Genomic DNA, 20,048 nt, shown 5'->3' with positions numbered 1-20,048 from the left:
TCGCTTAGAAAAGCTGCTATCTCAGCAGGTGGAACGCCAGGTTGAAGCGCGCGCTCAACAGTGCCCATTCGCTGGAAACCGGAGACCGCCACAAAGCTACAGGCGCGGTATGCGAGATTTTGAAGAAATCGTATGCTTCGCTTGCCAGGGTCGCGGACACATCGCCAGGTTCTGCCAAAACGTGCGCCGTGGGGAGCCACAAAGAGAAGCAGGCGAGACACGCCCTAAGCAAGCCTACAGCGGGGCTCCAGATACCGAGACAAAAAACTAGTTAGTCCTCCCCAGCCTGAGGAGCGTGGGGAGGGAGCAGTGGATGATGAGGTGGTGGTAGTTTGTGTGGCCGACGAGGCATGCCCTGTTGTGCGTTGCAAGTTAAATGGTTGTTGCATGGAATTGTTGATAGATACGGGGTCAAAGGTGACATTTCTTAAGGAGAGCAGTTTTAACACGCTTCGAAGGAAGGGGGACCGCGAGGTGTTGGAAGCGTCTGGTGGTATGGCAACCAAATTTGTAGGCATAACGGGGGATCCTCTTGGCATAAGTGGACTCTACCGGTTACACTTCTCTCTCGGCGGAATTGCATTGGAGCACCCCTGCTACGTATGCCCGGACACGGTGTCTCTGCCAAACGGAGTGTCAGGTATATTAGGGCAGGATTTTTTGAGAAAAGGGAAGGTAGTAGTCTCATTCTCTGAGGAAGAGGTTAATGCGGGCGGATCAAAAGTTCCGTTTTTGAACAGGAGAGGGGCTGAGATTCGCATTACCGATATTGACACCCGTCAAACAGTGGGATCATTGGAGAAGGTATATTCGCGGGTTGCCGTCAGGCTGGTCGATGAGGCGGTCGTCCTTCCTTGGTCGGAGCACATTTTGTACGCGTTTGTGCCTTCAGATGTAGAGAGCGGCGCCGTGGGAGTGCTTGAGCCGGTCGACTCTCTCAGCAATGGCCTGAAGGCAGCCGCGTGCCTCGTGACAGTTAATGACGCCCACAGAGTGCCCCTACGGGTGGTTAACTGTAGCCAGCAGCCACTGAGCCTTCCCAAGAACAAAACATTGGCTTTCTTCACTTCTGCGATAGAGAAACGTGAGCCCATCGATACGGTACTCGCAACTGTAGAGCATGCTAGTCCTCCGGCTGCTCCAAAGGTGTCATTCGATCTTTCTCACGTAAATTCCAGGGAGAGGGAGGCTCTGGCTGGTTTGCTGAACGACTACTCGGAGGTATTCGCCGCGTCCAACCTGGATTTGGGCTGCTGTGGCGTTATAAAGCACAGGATAGAAACCGGCACTTCATCGCCCGTTTACCAGCGTGCGTACAGCATTCCTTACTCCCAACGTGGGGAGATGGAGCGGCAGGTGCAGGACCTGATTGATCGCGGCATTGTCGAACACTCAAAGTCACCCTGGGGAGCACCAGCACTATTGGTGGAAAAGCCAGATGGCTCGTATCGATTGGTAGTGGACTACCGCAAACTAAATGCCGTAACTCGCATCGATCCATACCCCATCCCCAATATACAGGAGACGCTTTCTCAGCTGGGCTCTGCCAGGTACTTCACGGTAGTGGACATGGCGGCGGGATTCTGGCAGATAGCAATGGATCCGGCAGATGCCGAGAAAACGGCATTCAACACGCCCTCAGGGCACTATGAATGGAAAAGAATGCCGATGGGTCTGGCCAACAGCCCTGCTGTCTGGCAGAGAACCGCTGATGTTATCCTGGCAGGTCTTCTGGGGAGGCTGTGCTTCGTGTATATGGATGACATTATCATATACAGTGACAGTTTTGAGAACCATTTGCGCGATATTGAGCAGGTTTTGGTGCGACTAAGAGGAGCGGGTCTCAAGCTGAAGCCCTCTAAGTGCCAATTCCTCAAAAACGAGGTGAAATACCTCGGGCACGTTGTTTCAGCTGACGGCGTGCGACCGGACCCTGAGAAACTAAGGTGTGTCTCGGATTTTTCATCCCCGACTAGCGTCCGCCAGGTCCGGCAGTTTCTCGGCCTGATCGGTTACTACCGAAGGCACATAGAGGAGTTCGCCAAGCTCGCTAAGCCGCTCACCGCCTTAACAGCCAAAAATGTCGCCTTTCGCTGGGACGAAAACGCGGAGAATGCTTTTGGGGCCCTGAAAAGGAAGCTAATGAGTGCACCGCTGTTGCGCCACCCGGATTTTAATTTGCCCTTCGTTATGGCCACAGATGCGTCAAAGTTCGCAGTTGGTGCCGTGCTATCTCAGGTTATCGAGGGCAAAGAACATCCCGTTGCTTTTGCTAGCCGACAGCCGAGCCCCACAGAGCAAAAGTACGGAGCTACGGAAAGGGAGTGCCTCGCCGTTGTCTGGGCAGTAAAGCACTTCAGATGCTACCTTTACGGCCGCAAATTCAAGCTAGTCACAGACTACCATCCTCTGAAATGGGTGATGAGTGTCAGGGACCCTAGCTCGCGACTCGCTAGATGGAATCTACACCTGCAGGAATACTGCTTTGAAGTTGAGCACAAGTCAGGAAAGACACATCTGAATGCTGATGCACTCAGCCGCACAGCTGCCGTGGCAGCTATAGATGAGTTTGTCCCCGTAGTCGACCCCGCCGAATTACGCACAGAGCAGTGCAAAGATCCTGACCTGAAGCGAATAATCGAAAGCTTAGAGGGCGCACCGTCTCATCCCGAACAGCTAGGTTATTTCATTGACGAAGACGGCACCCTGTGTCGGCGCACGAGGCCAACCAGGAAAGGGAGACCAGAGAAAACCGCTTGGGAGAGAGTCGTCATACCTCGGTCGTGGACAGAAAGGGTTCTTCGCGCGTTTCACGATGCGCCATGCGCCGGTCATTTTGGCGTAGCGAAGACACGCAGGCGTGTGGAGCGTTTGCACTTTTGGAGTGGCATGCGACAGGATGTTAGAGACTACTGTGCGAAGTGTCATTCCTGTCTCGAAAGAAAAACACCCAAGGGACGAAGACCAGCTCCAATTCAGCCGTTCTCTGACGTTTCGGCTCCCTTCGAGCGGACAGGTATGGACATAATGGGCCCATTGCCCACGACCACTTCCGGAAACAAGTACATTTTAGTATTTGTCGATCACCTTTCAAAATACGCGGAAGCGGTAGCACTCCCAGATCAGAAGGCAGACACGGTTGCAAGAGCATTTGTCGAACAGATCGTGCTCCGACATGGACCCCCGAGGCAACTCTTGACAGATCGGGGAACGAACTTCGTGTCGCAGCTAATGAGGAGAGTTTGCGAGCTGCTTAAGATCGCTAAGAAGCAGACAACACCGTACCATCCGGCTTGCAACGGCGCGGTGGAGCGACTGAACCAAACCGTGGCCGGGTTCCTGTCGCATTTTGTTTCGCGCGACCAGCGGGACTGGGACTTGTGGCTCCCGTATGCAATGTTTGCCTACAATTCCGCAGCACACGAGAGCACGGGCGAATCGCCATTCTTTCTTCTCTACGGCCGAGACCCGGACCAGCCTAGTGAAGTGCCAGAGGGCCCCCGTCGTGTCCCATACGCTTCACTGGACGACTATAAGGTGGAGCTAGAATCGCGCTTGCAAGTGGCGAGGGACATCGCAAAGGAGGCCTTAAAGAAAGCGGCGAAGCGCAGGAAGGAGGTGCACGATCGCAGTGCTAGAGACGCGCCGTTTAATGTGGGGGACAGCGTGTACATTGAAAACTGCCAAAGGCAGATTGGGCTAGCTCGTAAGTTCCAGACGAAGTGGAGAGGACCGTGCGAGGTTGTCGAGAAGCTTTCTCCGGTAAACTTCAGAGTCCGAGACGTGAACCGGCGCTTGATAAGGATACACGCAAATCGCCTCAAGTCGGCACCGGTTCAGTATTCACGAAATGAGGAAAGGGAAAGCGCGGATTTTGATGGGGACAGAAGTGAAGCGGAGCGCGCAGATAGTTCGCAAGAAACGCCCTCTCCTGCATTTGTTCGGCAGGCGCCAGAGGTGACGGCCAGAATGCCACCGGATTTACTTCATGCATTGCTAGAAGAAGAAGCGCGCGAGGTTGCCGCGCAGATAACGCCAGGAGAGGCTCCTGCCACGAGCCCTCGCGAGTCCCAAAGCAGACAAAGGGTCACAGACTTACTTAGTATGACTCATGAAGGCCGATATCCGCTGCGAAATCGGAAAGCTAAGTCGGACTAATGGTGTAAACAGAGCGGAGTTGTGAACTGGTCAGAATTGTGTAATGCCGCAGCTCATAACATTGCTATATGCGTATGTGTTAAGTTATCGGAGTTAGTAGTTAAACATTTCTGTCATTAACACCTTCACAGGAGAGCATGCGGAGCGCATGCAGAACCTGCCCTACTTCCTTTCGTTATCTATATTTTTGTCTGTGCCGTGATCGTGCTAGAAGTGGGAGCTCCTTTGTAACTGTGGTAAATTTATTTCGTCCAGTTTGGACTAGAAAGGAGAGGCTTGGGTGCTGAGTTTCATGTTTATTTGTAAAAGAAGATCAGTGCTGCCCCTGGAGACGCCAGTTATGACAGCGGAGGCATATGGTGTTGTGCAGTGGTGTTGAGTGCAGCGAAAAGTGTTTTGTCGGACGCACTGTGCGAGGCGATTCAGAAAGACAAGGGGAGCTGCAGGGACTCAAATGTTCGGAGAACATTCTTCTGGAGGGTGAGCGAGTGTGACATTCCTTGTGTGCTACGAGGTACATTCCTTGTGTGTGCTACGAGGTTCCACGTTCGACGGCGCGGCGTAGACCCAGATGACAGGCATCATCAATTACCCAGCCATGCTCGTTGAGAGTGACAACCAGAACGAAGGGGTTTAAGCCCAACCGGACCCGCCGCCGCGGGGAAACGGGCTTATCCTCCCCAATTGGCGTGGCGGTTCCAGGGGCGGCCCTTCCGAGCACATTCCAGGACAAGGGAACTGTCAGCGGGCCAGAGCGCGCCTTACCTTGAGGAGCGAGTGTCAGTTGATGGATGGAGAATGGAGGCCGGTGACCCGCGGGAACTGTCAGCGGGCCAGAGCGCGCCTTACCACAGCCGACGCTATGCGCTACCTCGAAGACAACACTCTTTCCCTCGGACTCAACACGTGAGGGGGGCGAAACAATAAGTGCGGTGGTATGTTTGTGCGCCCAAGTGAAAGCCCTAGCCCCCCCTCCTTCCCCTCCGGCGTGGGCGTCCTCACCCTAGGGAGTGTGGAGAAGAGGATATAAAAATCGAGAAGCAGTACGGAAGGGGGACGCTCAGGACGACATCGTTCGCCAAGAGGGCCTTCAGCGCCGAAGCCCGACGGCGTGCAGCTTCTGCCAGCAACCGCTCGAGCCCAACTCCGGAGCCACTCCATCGCCCCCATGAAGTCGTCGGCACGTAAGCTCGGACGCCCCAGCCTCTGATGTATAATCTTAATCATGTGTAATTATTGAATATACCTGTTTGTTTAAACTGAGCCATACGGTGTCTCTTTGCCTCTCCGTCCCGTGTGGACCTGCGCATTATGGGGGTCATCACAATACACAGCAACACTATAGGCTCGCGGAGAGGCGGCACGGGCCAGACCACACAATGGCGAATGGACGCAACTACCTTTATTCCACACTAGAATGCGCTGAGGGCGAGAAAGGGGGGGGGGTATTATGAAGAAAAAAAAATGTAGGGCTACCTTCGTTTGAATACCGGACTTTCTGTAGGCAGCTATGAGTGGGCCCCGTGCGTCTTGTGGCCGTTGCGGAGCCGATCGTCGACCAGCGGAGACTCCGGGTCCTGATGGGACACGTGGATGACAATGAAAATATTTACTGTAGTACATGTTGAGGTGAGGAAGAAGAGGGGTGGTGTCCTTAGTCCTACTCCATTGGCGTAAGCTGCTGTCCTTGCTCGTTCGATAAGTTGACGATGTCCTCCTTCCGAGCTACACAGTGCCGTCTCCAACCCTTCCTGCCTTGGCTGAGTCAATGACTTCGTTTTTTTTTTCTGGCAGGCCCATACCATGTCGTAGAGGTCTGCCTTCTCCCCCCAAATCTGCATTGTGATTCGATTGAATCCGGGGTTATGGCTTGTAGTACACAAGGGCATGGAATGTCTCAGTGTGCAGTCTACGGAGGTAAATCTCCTCGTGCTTGCTCGTTTTTTGCAGGTGGGGGATACGCGCCAGAGCTCGATGGCACGATCTGGAGGCGTGGGATTCGGGCAGGCCAAGGTCCGGAGAAAAGAAGGACATGGTCCCCGCTTAATGGTGGCCAGGGGGCATTCCCAGAACAGGTGGTTGAAATCAACACTGCAGTCACACATGGATCAGGAACCAGGTACAGGTGGTGTCGTGCCGCCCCATTAAAACTGCTGTCTCGTTAACTTCGAGGCCCCAGCATTCTCTTTGCAAAAACAGCGGTCATGTCGACCTTGCCGATTGCGGTCTGGAGTACCTCTTTATATCTCTCTGAGACGGCTGTGGCAAGGAACTCCTTTTTTCGGCGGATGGCTTTCTTGACGCCTGCCCAGACGAACTTTCTGAACGGGCTGGAAACCCCACGTAGTTCAATGATGTGGGGATCTTCAATCGTTTGCACCTGAAAAGAAAAATATAGCAGTGGCTTAGCTCGACTATGCCAGGACATACGTAGCGTGAGCTACGCTGAGCCGCAGTTTCGCTCTCCATGGCTATATCACACTGGCAAACGCCCTGCTATATGTATACCCCCTCCCCCTCCCCTCCCCCCGATACCTCTGCGCATGCACACAAAATGAGAGGCGCTATCAAGCGGCTCTGGCGCAGCGTCAGGCTTGGCTACTGCGCAACGGAGGCGCACAGCTGGGCACGCGCCGGCGCCAGTGCGTCTGCCGCGGCTATGACGTCACTCCTCTGGAATGCGCAGACCGGCGAGGCGCGCGCGGCGGCTCCGGCGCGCCAGCTGTGCGCCGTGTGACGTCACTGCTCCTCACGCATGCGCAGTACGGCGCTCCAGGAGCCACGCGAAACTGGTCAACTTCGGCCAGTGTAGCTCACGCTACAAAACGGTAGTTGCCTCTCCGTGCCCTGTCGCGGGGCACGCGCGCACGCACACACACGTACAAAAGATGTTCAATTAGTTCTTAGGTCTGGGCCAGTTTGTTCATTCTTCGATGCACTGTTATGCCCGGGATGCCCTCCAGCCTAAGTGGATTAAAATGCGGACTCGCGTCCGGCGTAGCCACGGTAGCGGCGACAGCAAGCCTTCCCAGAAAGCAGCCAGGGCAGCTCTGCCAGTGCACCCTCGTCTACATGACGAATGTAGTTGCCAAGGCCAGCCGTAATGGACCTTCAAGAGAGGACCCGGGTGTCAGCTGGGTCCAGCCACCGTATTTGGCGGCGCCATCCGTCGTCAAAGGCGCACTTTCCGGCGAGCGGTTTCCCTACGCCGCGTGGCCTCACGCGTGGCCTTAGCCTCGTGGTCTTGCACTGACGAATAACAAGTGAACGCCACTCGTATGACCACCTGCAGACCGCAGGAATGCCACTCGCGGACCTTCCGGTGTGCGCTCGACATAGATGGCATACTCCTCCCTATCAAGCTCAACACGTCACGGGGGCGGGTTCCCTAATGAGGGAGTGTGTGATATACCAAAGTGAACTTTTCCGGATACGCCTTCCTCGGCAGGCCCGACCTCCATCTAGGGATTTCAGGGAAGGAAAACACTTTAAAACTCGGCACCGAGTACGGCCGATGAGCTCCATCGCAGCGAGACTCCCTCCTGCTAAGAAGCTTCCTTTCACTGAGAGGCACGTTCTCAGTTGCTCTCTTCTTGTACATTATGTATGTAGTCTGTATAAACTTTGCCTTGTTTTCTTCATAACCCCGTCTCCGACTTCCTCGTCCCTTCTCCGGCCCAACCACACTACCTGCATCCCAACAGCATGTACTGCGTGTGCACTTGTGCAAAAAAGACGGCAGACGAGAAACGCATATGTGCGCAGTGTACGTGTTTCTGCTGCTTTGTAATTTTCTTTAAGCGATAGATTAATCGAAGTATTATTATCCCACTGAGAAGCACAGCACATTATAAAAAAATTAAACATTCCTCTATGCACCTTGGTTTTGGTGACAGTTGGCTCCCTTAATAGTCACCTTTTAGCCTGATGGACGGTCCACCGTCCGAAACCGTTGGCAAATAAATCTAGATAGTACTAGTTGTGACCTTTTCATTCTGCAAGTCTTCTTTATGAGGGACTTTCCTTTTGTTTGCAAAGTACCAGCTTTTGCCCTGGATTAAAAAAACAATATGTGGAAACTGCTCAATACAATTAATAAGAGGTGGCTGCGATCCTTCCTGCAGAAAATCGAACTGCCACTGCCTCCCCTGAACCAACGTCCCATTGCAAAACGGTCGTTTGTGCAAAGGGATGGCCTTGTGCTAGCAAGCTGCACCATCCTCGAAGAGCGTTGCGACGTTTTCCATCGATCCGTCCAGACCGCACAAAGAAAAAAAAAAACTTGTTACACGATTCTAGGGCTAGTTCTGTGTGCTAATAGCTTTAAACCAATAAAGTAGACATTTCTACGAACATACATCTTGCTGCTCTAACGGCAGTACGTTCCCTCCGAATCGACCAGTCGTATGGCTAGACAGCCCGTTCAACGCAGTCATTATCTGGGTGCTGTTTTCGAATGGTCGGAAACGTTTTGCGTTCAGGGTGAACGGTTACCGGGAAGCCAGCATGCTATGTCGCTGGGCGCGCGGTGACTGCTTACAGGCGCCGGACGTACCTCCAGACATCGTACGCAGGGAAGGCCTTCCCTGAAGACCAGCGTCACGCTCATGTGGAAGCGACCGAACGTCAGCTCCAGTCCGCCTCGGAAGCAGGCGTACGTGAATCCACACACGAGTCGCATGTCGTGAGCGGCCACGCACGTCCTCAGCTGCACTTCGTCCGGCAGCTGTCTCGGCGGCCGCGGTCTGGTGTAGCACATAAAGGAGACCCCTTCTCGGAACAGTGTATTCATCAGCCAAAACCTTGGGCGCTGCACGCGCACCCTGCCCGCATCGAAGTCCGGTACCCACAGGCAATCGGCGAGCTGCGCTTGGACAGCGTGCCGGGCGCGCAACTCGGCCAGCACGGCGTCCACCGTCGCGTTCGATGCGAGCAGTCCAGCGTGCTCGAAGTCGTCGCTGCTGTTGTCTTTCTTGGCTGGCGGACGAGCACTGGTTTTGTCGCGTCGGGTTGATCCGCTGCAGCTGCTGCTGCTGCTGGCAGCCGCCGCTAGAGAGGGTCGCGAGGCGGAGGGCACGGGACCATGTTTTGCAGGCCCGACCCGAATCTGCACTGATGATGGCGGCGCGCCTACGCTGGCAACCTGCGCGAGAAATGCTCCCGTTATTCTGTCTGCGCCTAACAATGAAGTGAAATGGCCAGCGGCCGCGGTTAGAAACGCGTAAACCGTGATCGAGTGCCAGAGCTTAGATTGTAGTTCCCTTTTGGGGGAAAAAGTTGGACGGCACAACCGATCGACACATTCCATCTAAACGTCTTTCTGGAAAGCGGCGCCGCGACAAACCAGACGGCTTGTCAGTAAAAAACATCATCTACAATCATAAAAAAAAAAATCGGCGCCCTGCTGTGTCGCAGTCCATTCGCGCTGTTCGCAGTGCAGTAAAAACTGAAAATAAAGCTCTAAGGATAGCTTCTTTAACGAGTCGGGTTCAAAAGCGCGTAGTAACCCCAAAGAATTGTGGACGCTTTTGAAGCAGCACGGACGTGAAGCAGTAGGAATCCCACAACTAGACGTCGACGGCGACCTTGTTATTAATGATGGTGACAAGGCGTGCTGCTTTAATCCATATTTTCAGTCTGCTTTTGAGCCGACGTATACTGTCGGGCACTAAAGTTTCCGGGACGCGAGTTCTATGAAAAACGTTTATTGTAGCTCCACCTCGCTGCCCAGTCGACTAGATGAAGGCATTAATTCCTCTGGCATCAATATTAGGCGACCAGGTAACGACGTGAAACTACAAAAATTAGCTGTGGTTAACCCTTGCTGTGGTTTAAACTTTGGTTAACCCTGGTGAGAAGTGAAAGCTTCCTTTGCATGGCTACGTTCACAGACGCCACACACACTGCCGAACGGATTGTCTGTAACGCGTCGATGAAATGCCCGATGGGGCAGTTGCCACCTGGCGCTGTGGGCAGATTGCGATGACGTCAGTACGTCACATGACCTGCCACGTGACTGAACTGACGCTGCCCTCTTGAAAACCTCTTGAATAAACGTTTTTCGAAGAACTTGCGTTCGCAAACTTTTGTGCCCGATAGTACGTAGGGGTACTTCTGAGAACTAATGAATCTCACGGAAACTATGTCTGGATAGTTTTTTTTTTTTACTCATCGATTGTGCGTTAAAAATGCTTAGTAATATCAAGACCTCTGCTGCCGGTGGTCCTAACGGTCTACCGACCTTTGCTTTAAAATCATGCGCGAATGTAATTGCTCATCACTAAGTCACCTTGTTCCTAACATCTCTTAAATCGGCATGTTTGCCAAATGACTGGAAAAAATGTTAATGTTGTCCCAATTATAAACGCGGTTCAAAAAGCTCTGTTGATAACTACCGACCTATTTCTCTAAACAGTGTGTGTTGTAAGACGTTGGAGCATGTAATTTATAGCGCAGTCATAAAACACCTTGACTCTCATGAGTACTCTACAGCAGTACAGCACGGCTTTAGATTAGGTTTCTGTTGTACCATTCAGTTGCTTGAGTTGAGTAATGACCTGCTTTCTTCTTTTGATCGTGGCTATCAAATGGATTGTGTACTTCTACATTTAAAAAAAAGCCTTTCATACTGCCCCTCATGCACTATTATTACATAAGTCATGTTGTCTTGGTCTGCATCCCACTGTCATCGACTGGCTTCATTCGTACCTTCAGGGCCGCATGCAGCGTGTTTTCATTAATGGTTGCCATTCCGATTATGTAAGTCTTTCCTCAGGCGTACCGCAGGGGTCTATTCTTGGACCCCTTCTTTTTCTGATTTATACCAATGATATTGTTCTGGACCTTACGCGCAAAGTTCGGCTGTATGCTGACGACTGTGTCGTTTACCATGTTGTGGAAAGTTCCTCTGATGCTTTAAAGCTTCAGCTAGACATGGATTCCATTCACTGCTGGTGCTCAAAATGGCCAATGTATTTGAACACTACAAAATGCCAACTTATCTTGTTCTCTTGAAAGAGTTCCCCAATACAGACTCGTTGCTCGTGAAGTAATGTTTCCCTGCAGAAAGTTTCTTACGAGAACGAGGCAAGTTGTGTATATTACGTCCAAAGCCTGCAGAAAGCAGAAGTTCTGCAGAATTCCTTAAATTCCTGCACAATGCTCCCCCGGCCCTCCCATCCGAAAAAAAAAAGAAAAGAAAAAATTCCAGTTATACTTGCCTGACCAGAACAGAAACAGCAGCAGTAGTGCATTGATTGATTAATCATGCTTATTTTTTATCGCAAATTCCAGGTAAATCTCTAATTGTTGGCTTTGGAGTAGACAGGAAGCATTCACGGGAGAAATGACGATTACATAGCAAGATCTGGTGCTTTGCACAAATGACTTACCACTTCCACTACTACCGCACCCGTCGTGCCGACCTGTTATGAAAAAAAAAGAAAGGTCGCCACTGGTTTTCAATATATTCGGCAATACAGTCATCAAAAGGTTCTGTGTTCGCACGGAGCACATCAAGTTCAGTCGTAAAACATTGCGACCAACAAAATATTTCATCAAGAAAAGTGTTCGGCTTGTCTGTCCGAAGATGTCAATGACAAGTGAGAGACGTTTGCGCCTGACAGCGCAGGCATGTCCTGTTCGTGAGCGCCTTTCTCACTCTTTCATAAAAGAGGCAGTAGCATGCTATTAAAGGAGGAGGAGCAATTGTCGCTCGACAAAGGGCACTACCGCCAGCACGCTTATTACCTCGCTTGATATCTACTGTCTCTTTCAGATATCTCTGTTAACATCCTGCTTGAGTGAAAAGGCATCCATTTTAAGTGAAAACATCCATTTGGCGTAATCATGCAGGCCATCTCTATCGTGTAGAGACTACCCAACAGTGACAGGTTCTAATATTTTGTGAACTGACATTATCTGCTTAAGGACGAGACTGGGTATACGAGGTGAAAGCGTACACTGTAACCAGCAGCGTTGTGCAATATGTCTTTTAGGACACGGTAGATTGGTTTTCAGACTAGTAAAACCAGCGAAGCTGAGCAGGACGTTCAGACTTTTTTTTTTTTACTTGTGACGACGCATCACGAGTAGATGAAAAGCGGCAGTGCTTTGATGTGGTATATACCGGGGGCTGTGTCGGAAGAGTGACCACTGCTTCATTAGTGTGCATCCAAACGTAAAACTAGCCTTAGCGCTGCCTGTTTTTGCACAACCCATTTAAAACTGTAGCCTTGCGTATATCAGTCAGTGGTTCTGAGGCCTTCACACTCTTCTGTAAAAAAAAAAAAATCTATACTAAAATATTTAATTTCACAACACCTGTGCAAGCATTTCCATTTCTATAGAGCTTAGGTGCGCGGAGCACGCAGAAGCAACGTTGCCGGCGACAGCGAAGTTCTCCTTAAGCGTCGTTTATTTTTGTCAAGAGAGGCAGCGCCAAAGGCCCGAGTGGTGCCACTGCCGTTACACTGTGCTCGCAAAATGCTCTGCATGCATTTCTGCAGATATGCACGCATTTCTTTTCAGTTGTCAATCCAGTTTATTCCCCTCCGTAGCTGATTCCTCAAAAACAGATTAATAAAACATGCGCGAAGAAAGCGACCACAAAAAAATTATCTAGCAACTAGCTAGGCGTAAGTTAAAAAGAGTAGGCGAGGGGGACAGGAGGACACTCCCACTGCTGCATGGCCTTAATTGTTAGCACGAACCTCGTCTGAGATGGCAATTCAAAGGCAAAGAAGCCGCGCGTGCGTGCGTGCGTGCGTGTGTGTGTGTGTGAGAGAGAGAGAGAGAGAGAGAGTGCGTGCGTGCGTGCGCGCGTTGCATTTGGTACCGAACAATGCTGCCGCAAAGCTGGCGGAGGAGAGAGGGTGGGTGGTATATGTGGTAGTGCATCTAGAGAACGGCACGCACGCACGCACACAAACACACGCACGCAAACACACACACACATACGCACGCACACAACGGCGTGTACACTTCTCTGTTTTTGCCCTTGTTTTCTTTATGCCCTAACCTACCTACAACAGTGAACTAGTCTGTCTTCTAGTTCTACTAACAGTTTTTGGAGCTCCATTCCTACTAAAACCTTAAATCGTCGACGTCACTCACCGCGCCCTGTGAAATAAATATAAACTAACGGAGTGTCCATAGAATCGCTGCGCATGATAAATTCTTGTCGTCTGATACCGTATCCACTGTGACGAATCAGGCTCGTTTGAAACAAACCACTTGCTTCGCCATTATTGCTGCACACGTTGGCTGTTTACGGTTGCCGAATTCAGCTGCGACCCAAGTGGCCCATGCGGCGCCAGCTGCTTACCCTCCGTTCGTGGCGGCCAGGCTGAAGAGCGAAGTTCACACGGCGCGCAGGAAGTTTTCCCTCAGCACCTGGAGGCACGTTGCACACTATGCGTTACTTTTACGCGTTAGCTGCTTGCTTAATGACTGCCTGCTAATTAAGCACCCGCTAATTTAAGCTATGAGTACTGAAACGTGTCCTCTGGTCTTCCTGGTGTTCTGCACAAGAACGTTTGCCTCTTTGCGAGCATCACAGCGACCAACAAAACTGGCAAGCTCTCTTTCGCGCATATATTGCCAGACTTTGGGTCTACTTACCACTCTGTGCCTGCAAAATGAGATCAAAAAAGAGTCATGAAGGAATTCCTTTCCTTTCTTCATTCTTGGAGGTGCTTTTGCTATACTAGCACCGCACATAAAACCACCACACAATCAGCATAAAATCAACCAATGACACGTTTTAAACACGAGCAGCTGCGTTCTTTTCACGCCATCTGCATGGGCGCAGCTATCACTCAGGTGACCACTCAAGGAAAGGTGTGATACGACTCCTGATGTGTGTTATTAGAGATTTTTAACATAGCGGAAATGCACCAGCATAGACCGGCCGAGTGCTTGCTACACATAAGCAGCGGCCGGGGTTGAGGGGGGGGGGGGGCGCATTTGTAACTGCGCATGCGTAGATCCGGTATGTGTCTACACTAGTACACCTCCGTATGCTAGAAATGCTACATGCCATGCTAAAACACTCTACTGATGATGCGGCCAGCTGCAGGGCGTAACAATATACTCTGCAAGCATTCAGTTTCCTGGAGCGATGCGGGAACTTCTGCAGCACAGCAGTATTGCTTTTCCTCCTCTCGACCGCTAAAACATATTCCCCATGCCTGCACCAGGCCAGCACTTTGGGATTCGAGGCGAGGTCTACAGCTAAGTACATGTTTGTATAGCCTAATATTTATGCTTTGTTTTCAGTCACTTCCATTACTGGCTCCCTTGTTAACAAAAGCACGCTGGCGTCGGCCTGCGAAGTCCGCAATATATTCGATCCCCATTGAGAAGCTCAGATATACTGCCGAAGAGTTTGCAGCCCATGAAGGACCGTAACGCCCTGAAACATTCCTGAGAGTGACAACCATTCTTTGCTCAGCAATCCCCATAGAGAAGTGGTCAAAGTGGCAGGCAAAAAATAAATACACAGTAGTTTTGGGCGGGGGCAATCTCCCTTCCTTCCGGATCAGCCACAGACTCCCTCCGCCCCCCCCCCCCCGCTCACAGACAACTGCTACCCTACAAGAATTTGCTTATAATTAACTACAGTCGCATCGTAGACTGAACACGGAGTATGCTCTCATTCACTGTGTACTACTGGGGCCAGGCGTTCACCGTAAGTTGTTGAACGTGCACACCAAATAACTTTTTGCTAACCTCAAGATGTTGAACTGCCTAATATTACCTCAGTGTTTTCGCTACGAACCATATCTACGCGAATAATCAAAGCGGTGGCTCTGCATTTCCCATTTTTTTTTTGTAGTGTGAGCTACTCTGGCCGAGGTTGAGCAGTTGTTGGCCGAAGTTGATTGACCACGTGGTCGGTCACGTGGTGCGGAGCAGCTGCCGGCGGCGCAGCGCCGTGGCTGGTCACGTGACCAGTCACGTGGTTGGTCACGTGGTGCGGTTTCCAGAAGATGCGCAGACCAGCGAGGCGCGCGCGGCGGCTCCGGCGCGCCAGCTGTGCGCCGTGTGACGTCCTGCTCCTCGCGCATGCGCAGCACGGATCTCCAGGAGCCACGCGAAACTGCTCAACCTCGGCCAGTGTAGCTTACGCTACAAAAGTCCAATGAGAAAGTGGTAGAACGGTCTGCGAAACGTCCCATTGAACTGTTTCTAACTTTCCGTCTATTAGGTATCGGCTTCTTTTCGCTTACTGCAGATGCCCGCGAAACACACACACACAAACCACGTGACATGCCTGCTTGCGCGCCGCGATTGCAGCGCTCTCGAAAGTTCCGTGTAGGAACGAACAGAACATTTAGCCTGGTGTGCTGCCGCTTGAAAGGTGATAGGGCAGCGACGCAGAGGCTGGCGGTGCGATATAGGCCAGCGGTATGCTTCCGTTGTGGTGCTTGATAGCGATAAACAGACAGTACCCCCCCCCCCCCCCCCAGCAGACAGTGTCCCTGTTGCTTGCGCTCGCGTAAATCGCACAGCCAGCGCCCGCGTCGCAGCCCTTTTACCTTTTTAAGCAGCAGCACACCGGGGCAGCAGTGAGCGAAAAGGACGATACGTAATAGATGGAAAGTTAGAAACAGTTCAATTGGACGTTTCGCGGACCGTTGTACAACTTCCTCATTGGACTTTCTCGCCTATCTTCGTTGCTTGCGAAGTTGGGTAATTAACCTAGACTAATTATGCAATTAAGCACAATACAAAAATAGTGTCAGTTGCTCCACACAATAGCCAGGAACATGCATCTGGTCGCGTCGGTTTAGAGTGCTGCGGCATATTTATAAACCCTGGCTAAAGTTAGCTGGGACACCCTGTATACCCGCCACTGGCCGACCTCCATGTGGCGCCAGCTTTCCCAACAATCGTACCAAAATTGTGACGCAACCGTTTGTCGTACACCGTTCCGGGTGGTGTCATACGAGTTCTCGCTGCGTATAGCTTAGATATGCTGGTCAAGTTGGAGGCTAGCTTGCGCCAGGGATTCGAACCGACAACATACGCGCGCGCGCGTGTGTGTGGGTGGTGTGTGTATGGGTGGGTGACAATGCACCCACGGACAGCAATGCTTTCGCATTCCCACACATAAGCAGTCCTAAGTGTCGCATGTAAAATTTTTATTTTTTTGACAACACACCTAAGTCATGCCGAGAGCATAATGGGGGGTCGGGGGGAGGGGGGGGGGGGCTAGATAATTGTACAAGTGAATAACATATCATCTGCTTTCGTCAGAGAAAGAAAAGAAAAAATCCAAAGCCTACACAACAAAGAAAAAACAATGCCTAGAAAAGGATAAATCACCAAATGATCATCGAAACAATGCAAAATGAAATATTTCGTTATCAAAGACTCTGAACAGTTTTTTCAGATAGTCGGGTCCAATCGCTCACGGTTTAGGGAAAAATGAAATCTAGAAACTGAAAATACATTGCAACTTTCAGTTTTCGAAACCGGAACACCGAAACATAGTTTCGGCGCTAATAAGATACTCATTGCTTCGGGAAAAATTCGTTAGCTTAGCACCATGACCAGCCAAATACGAAGGTGACGTGACCTAATCGCGCTTATTATTGTGTTCTGGCTGGTCAGGTCAGCGCAGCTGCGCGAAGGAGATCATTGTCCGGCGTCCGATCTGCAGTCGTGAAGTTATCTACGCGTTGAGTTTTTGCGAAAAGCCCGCAGTGTGTAACCAAATCCATCACAGAGCCGTGCGGCTCTTTTCGGTGCTGTGGGTGAGAAATGAGTTAGGAAGCGAGAATGCCCTGCCAGCTTTCTGCACTACCGAAGCCCCGGCTGTTGCGCTCATACGCGTAGATAACTGAATTTGTTAGGGCGCTCGGCTACTGAGCCGGAGTTTCCGGGTTCGAAGCCGGCTGCGGCGGCCGCGTTTCGATGGAGGCAAAACGCGAAAGGCGCCCGTGTGCTGTGCGATGCCAAAGCATGTTACAGATCACCAGATGGCCGAAATTATTCCGGAGCCTTCCACTACAGCAACCTTTTCTTCCTTTCTTCCCTCACTCCCTCCTTTATGCCTTCGTTTACGGCGCGCTTCAGGTGTCCACCGAGGTGCGAGAAATACTGCGGCATTTCCTTTCCTTTAAAAACCAATTTTGAAATTTTCAAATGTGGCAAACATTTGTGGAATTGGCTCAGTGGTTGGAGCACTCAGCTACTGATCCGAAGTTCCCGGGTTCGAAACCGACCGCGGCGGCTGCGTTTTTGTGGAGGCAAAACGCTAAGGCGCTCGTGTGCTGAGCGATGTCAGTGCACGTTAAAAGATCCCCAGGTGGTCGAAATTATTCCGCAGCCCTCCACTACGGCACCTCTCTCTTCCTTTCTTCTTTCACTCCCTCCTTTTCCCTTACGGCGTGGTTCAGGTGCCCAACGATATATGAGACAGATACAGCGTCAGTTCCTTTCCTCCAAAACCAATTATTATTATTATTATTATTATTATTATTATTATTATTATTATTATTATTATTATTATTATTATTATTATATCACATTTTGTGGCTGCCTGTACGACTGGCGAATGACAAGACGTGGGAAACCTGCCGGTGTTCTTCTTTTGATGACGCAATTAAAAAAAAACGGTTATCAACTTGCACCGTGCATGATTTTATGTTCAGTGCTTTGATAAAGGTGGACAAAAACAGTCGTCGAGGAACGCAGTACTTAGACTAAGTGGCCGCTCTAAACTAAAAATCCGGTTCTTCTCTCCTACTCTAGATGCGTATTTGGCGGTGCATGGCGCAGCTGATATCTTCTTCCCACCGGCGCACGAAGGATGCATTGCTCCTTCGAGGAACACAAGCCAATGGATGGACGGAAGGAGAATAGTAAATTGAGCTTCACGCAACTTGCTTACAGGTACAGGCGAGACGTAGACGCAAATTAACAATCACACAATGACACTCAGATGCTGCTGACTGAAAACAGCTCGCTCGCTACAGTTCTCAGCACGCATGCAGAAAGGAGCTGGAGTCTGCCCAGCCTGCCGAACAAGCACTGACAAGAACCAATTGGGAAGCGCGCGACGCTTGCTTCTATTACCGCTTCGTGCCTGTTATTTTTGCACCTGACATCTAAGACACCGACGGGACGACACCGGTCTGGAAAAAATCTAGTCGGGAAGACACGGGGGTCGCGCCGGCGAACGCATAGGCCCAGCAACGCGCCAGAGCCCGCGGTGCCCTTCCCGCGCACACGAGTTACAAAATTGATACAATAATATTTATTTTTCAGTGGTTACGCGCGCAGAATGTTAAGAAAACATTACTGCGGGCTTACTCAACAACCCTACTTCTAATGCCGGTGAATTGAGGAGAATATAAGCTTGATTCAATTGAGAGACAAGCTTACCATCGCCTGATGCCTTCGTGTCGAACAGCGCGTGTCCGTCGTTTTCATCCTCATCGTCAAGGCAGCGAGTTTGCAGGGGCCAACAAAAGCAAGTGCTTGCATATTGCTCCACGGTAGGAAAGCTCATATCGCTCAAACAACCGTGAACGCTGACCGGACAAATATAAATATGAGTACAGCGAAATGCGTGTCACACGAAATAAATTTCGGCATCCCAGGCCGAGGTGCGTTCAGTGATGCCGACTCAGGTCAACGTTTTATCCCTAAAATAAGCCCCCAAAAATCTTTAGATTGAACAAAAATCCCTAGCTTATAGTTTACTTCTCAATGTGGTGATTTCATATTGAACAAAGTCTCAACGCAGTTCACACTTTCATCCATTTTTTATACATTATCAGAGATAAATTTTTATTTATTTTATTTACAGAAGACTGCTGGCTTTATTGCAAAGCCTTAAGCAGGAGTGGGTGTAAAATACACTTTGACAAAAAGAAAACCTCCCTGAGGTGTGTATTAGCCGCAAATAAATGTGTATTAGCCGCAACTGTGAATTTTTTTCTTAATTTTTTTGCAGAGTTATCATTCATAGAGGATACACAGATGGCACCACCAGATAGGGGGCGAGCTTCAATGACGCTCTGCTGACTCTCCCTCTATCTGAAGTTAACTTCGAGCAGACGACTACCGTTTCACCGCACCGCCTTTTGAGCTGTTCCTTCAGCAGGCTTATCTTCACGCGCAAAGGACCCATGCAGCCCTTTGAAAATTTAATGGAGTTGATCCCAAGTTGAAACAGCTGGCATTGTCTGCTACGCTCCATCAACACATCAAAGTATTGTATTCAGACAACATTAATTTGTCGGCTTGAGTATGTCCACTTATTGAAGGCATGGATATCAGCGCGCGGGCCGATTGGAAGTTTGCAGCGCTTTTCTTGTGTTTGGAGCTTCCAAGGTGGCGGTCGGTTTCTGATTTTCCACATTTACCACCAGATCTGCATGCTTTGCAGGAAAATTACCAGGACCCTTTTTTTCTGGCTGACAACCACCTTCTGTGCTTCGGATCTGCTTCCCATTTGGTCAAATATTTTTGGTCGCACGATTTCGCTTTCTTTCTGCTTGGCTCACCTTCCTCAAGCTCTCCTGGTCCAGAAGTTGCCATCTGACATCAGCACGTTTGAACGGTGAAGGTACGCGGTGAGTGCAAACGTAGCGCGTTGATGCAGACACTACAAGTAAAAATTCAACCTTTTCTTTCGTAGAGCAGCAGTAACTCGTAGCGCCAGAGATGACACTCACGATTAAACAGTTTGAAAGTCATATGGCTTCGTTTTTCCTCACTGTGCAGCAGGCGATAATTTCGCCTCTTAAAATCCCTAGATTTCACAAAAAATAGACGATAGATTCCTAAAGCAACGAAAAATTTCTAGATCTAGGGATAAACCCTTAGGGTTGTCATCACTGGGTGCGTTTCTGAAGTGAACGCAAAGAATCATG

General features: G+C 50.5%; 1 protein-coding gene across 2 annotated transcripts; it reads right to left on the bottom strand.

Moving 5' to 3' along the window:
- Positions 1-5,539: 5,539 nt before the first annotated feature.
- Positions 5,540-18,811, bottom strand: LOC144113254 (uncharacterized). Of its 2 annotated transcripts, XM_077646228.1 has the most exons (5): positions 18,553-18,793; positions 13,484-13,551; positions 11,550-11,582; positions 8,714-9,301; positions 5,543-6,538 (listed from the first exon to the last, which is right to left on the bottom strand). In XM_077646228.1, exons 1-5 carry the CDS (start codon positions 18,677-18,679, stop codon positions 6,320-6,322), a joined length of 1,035 nt encoding a protein of 344 aa, XP_077502354.1. In that variant the 5' UTR covers positions 18,680-18,793; the 3' UTR covers positions 5,543-6,319. The 2 variants fall into 2 exon arrangements, with proteins under 2 accessions (XP_077502355.1, XP_077502354.1); XM_077646229.1 differs by lacking the exon at positions 13,484-13,551 and having other exon boundaries at positions 5,540-6,538; positions 18,553-18,811.
- Positions 18,812-20,048: the final 1,237 nt, after the last annotated feature.

Source organism: Amblyomma americanum, chromosome 1, assembly GCF_052857255.1.
Source record: "Amblyomma americanum isolate KBUSLIRL-KWMA chromosome 1, ASM5285725v1, whole genome shotgun sequence".
Lineage (NCBI taxonomy): Eukaryota > Metazoa > Arthropoda > Arachnida > Ixodida > Ixodidae > Amblyomma > Amblyomma americanum.
Note: the sequence above shows the minus strand (reverse complement) of the source record. Positions and strands in the feature narration are given on the sequence as shown.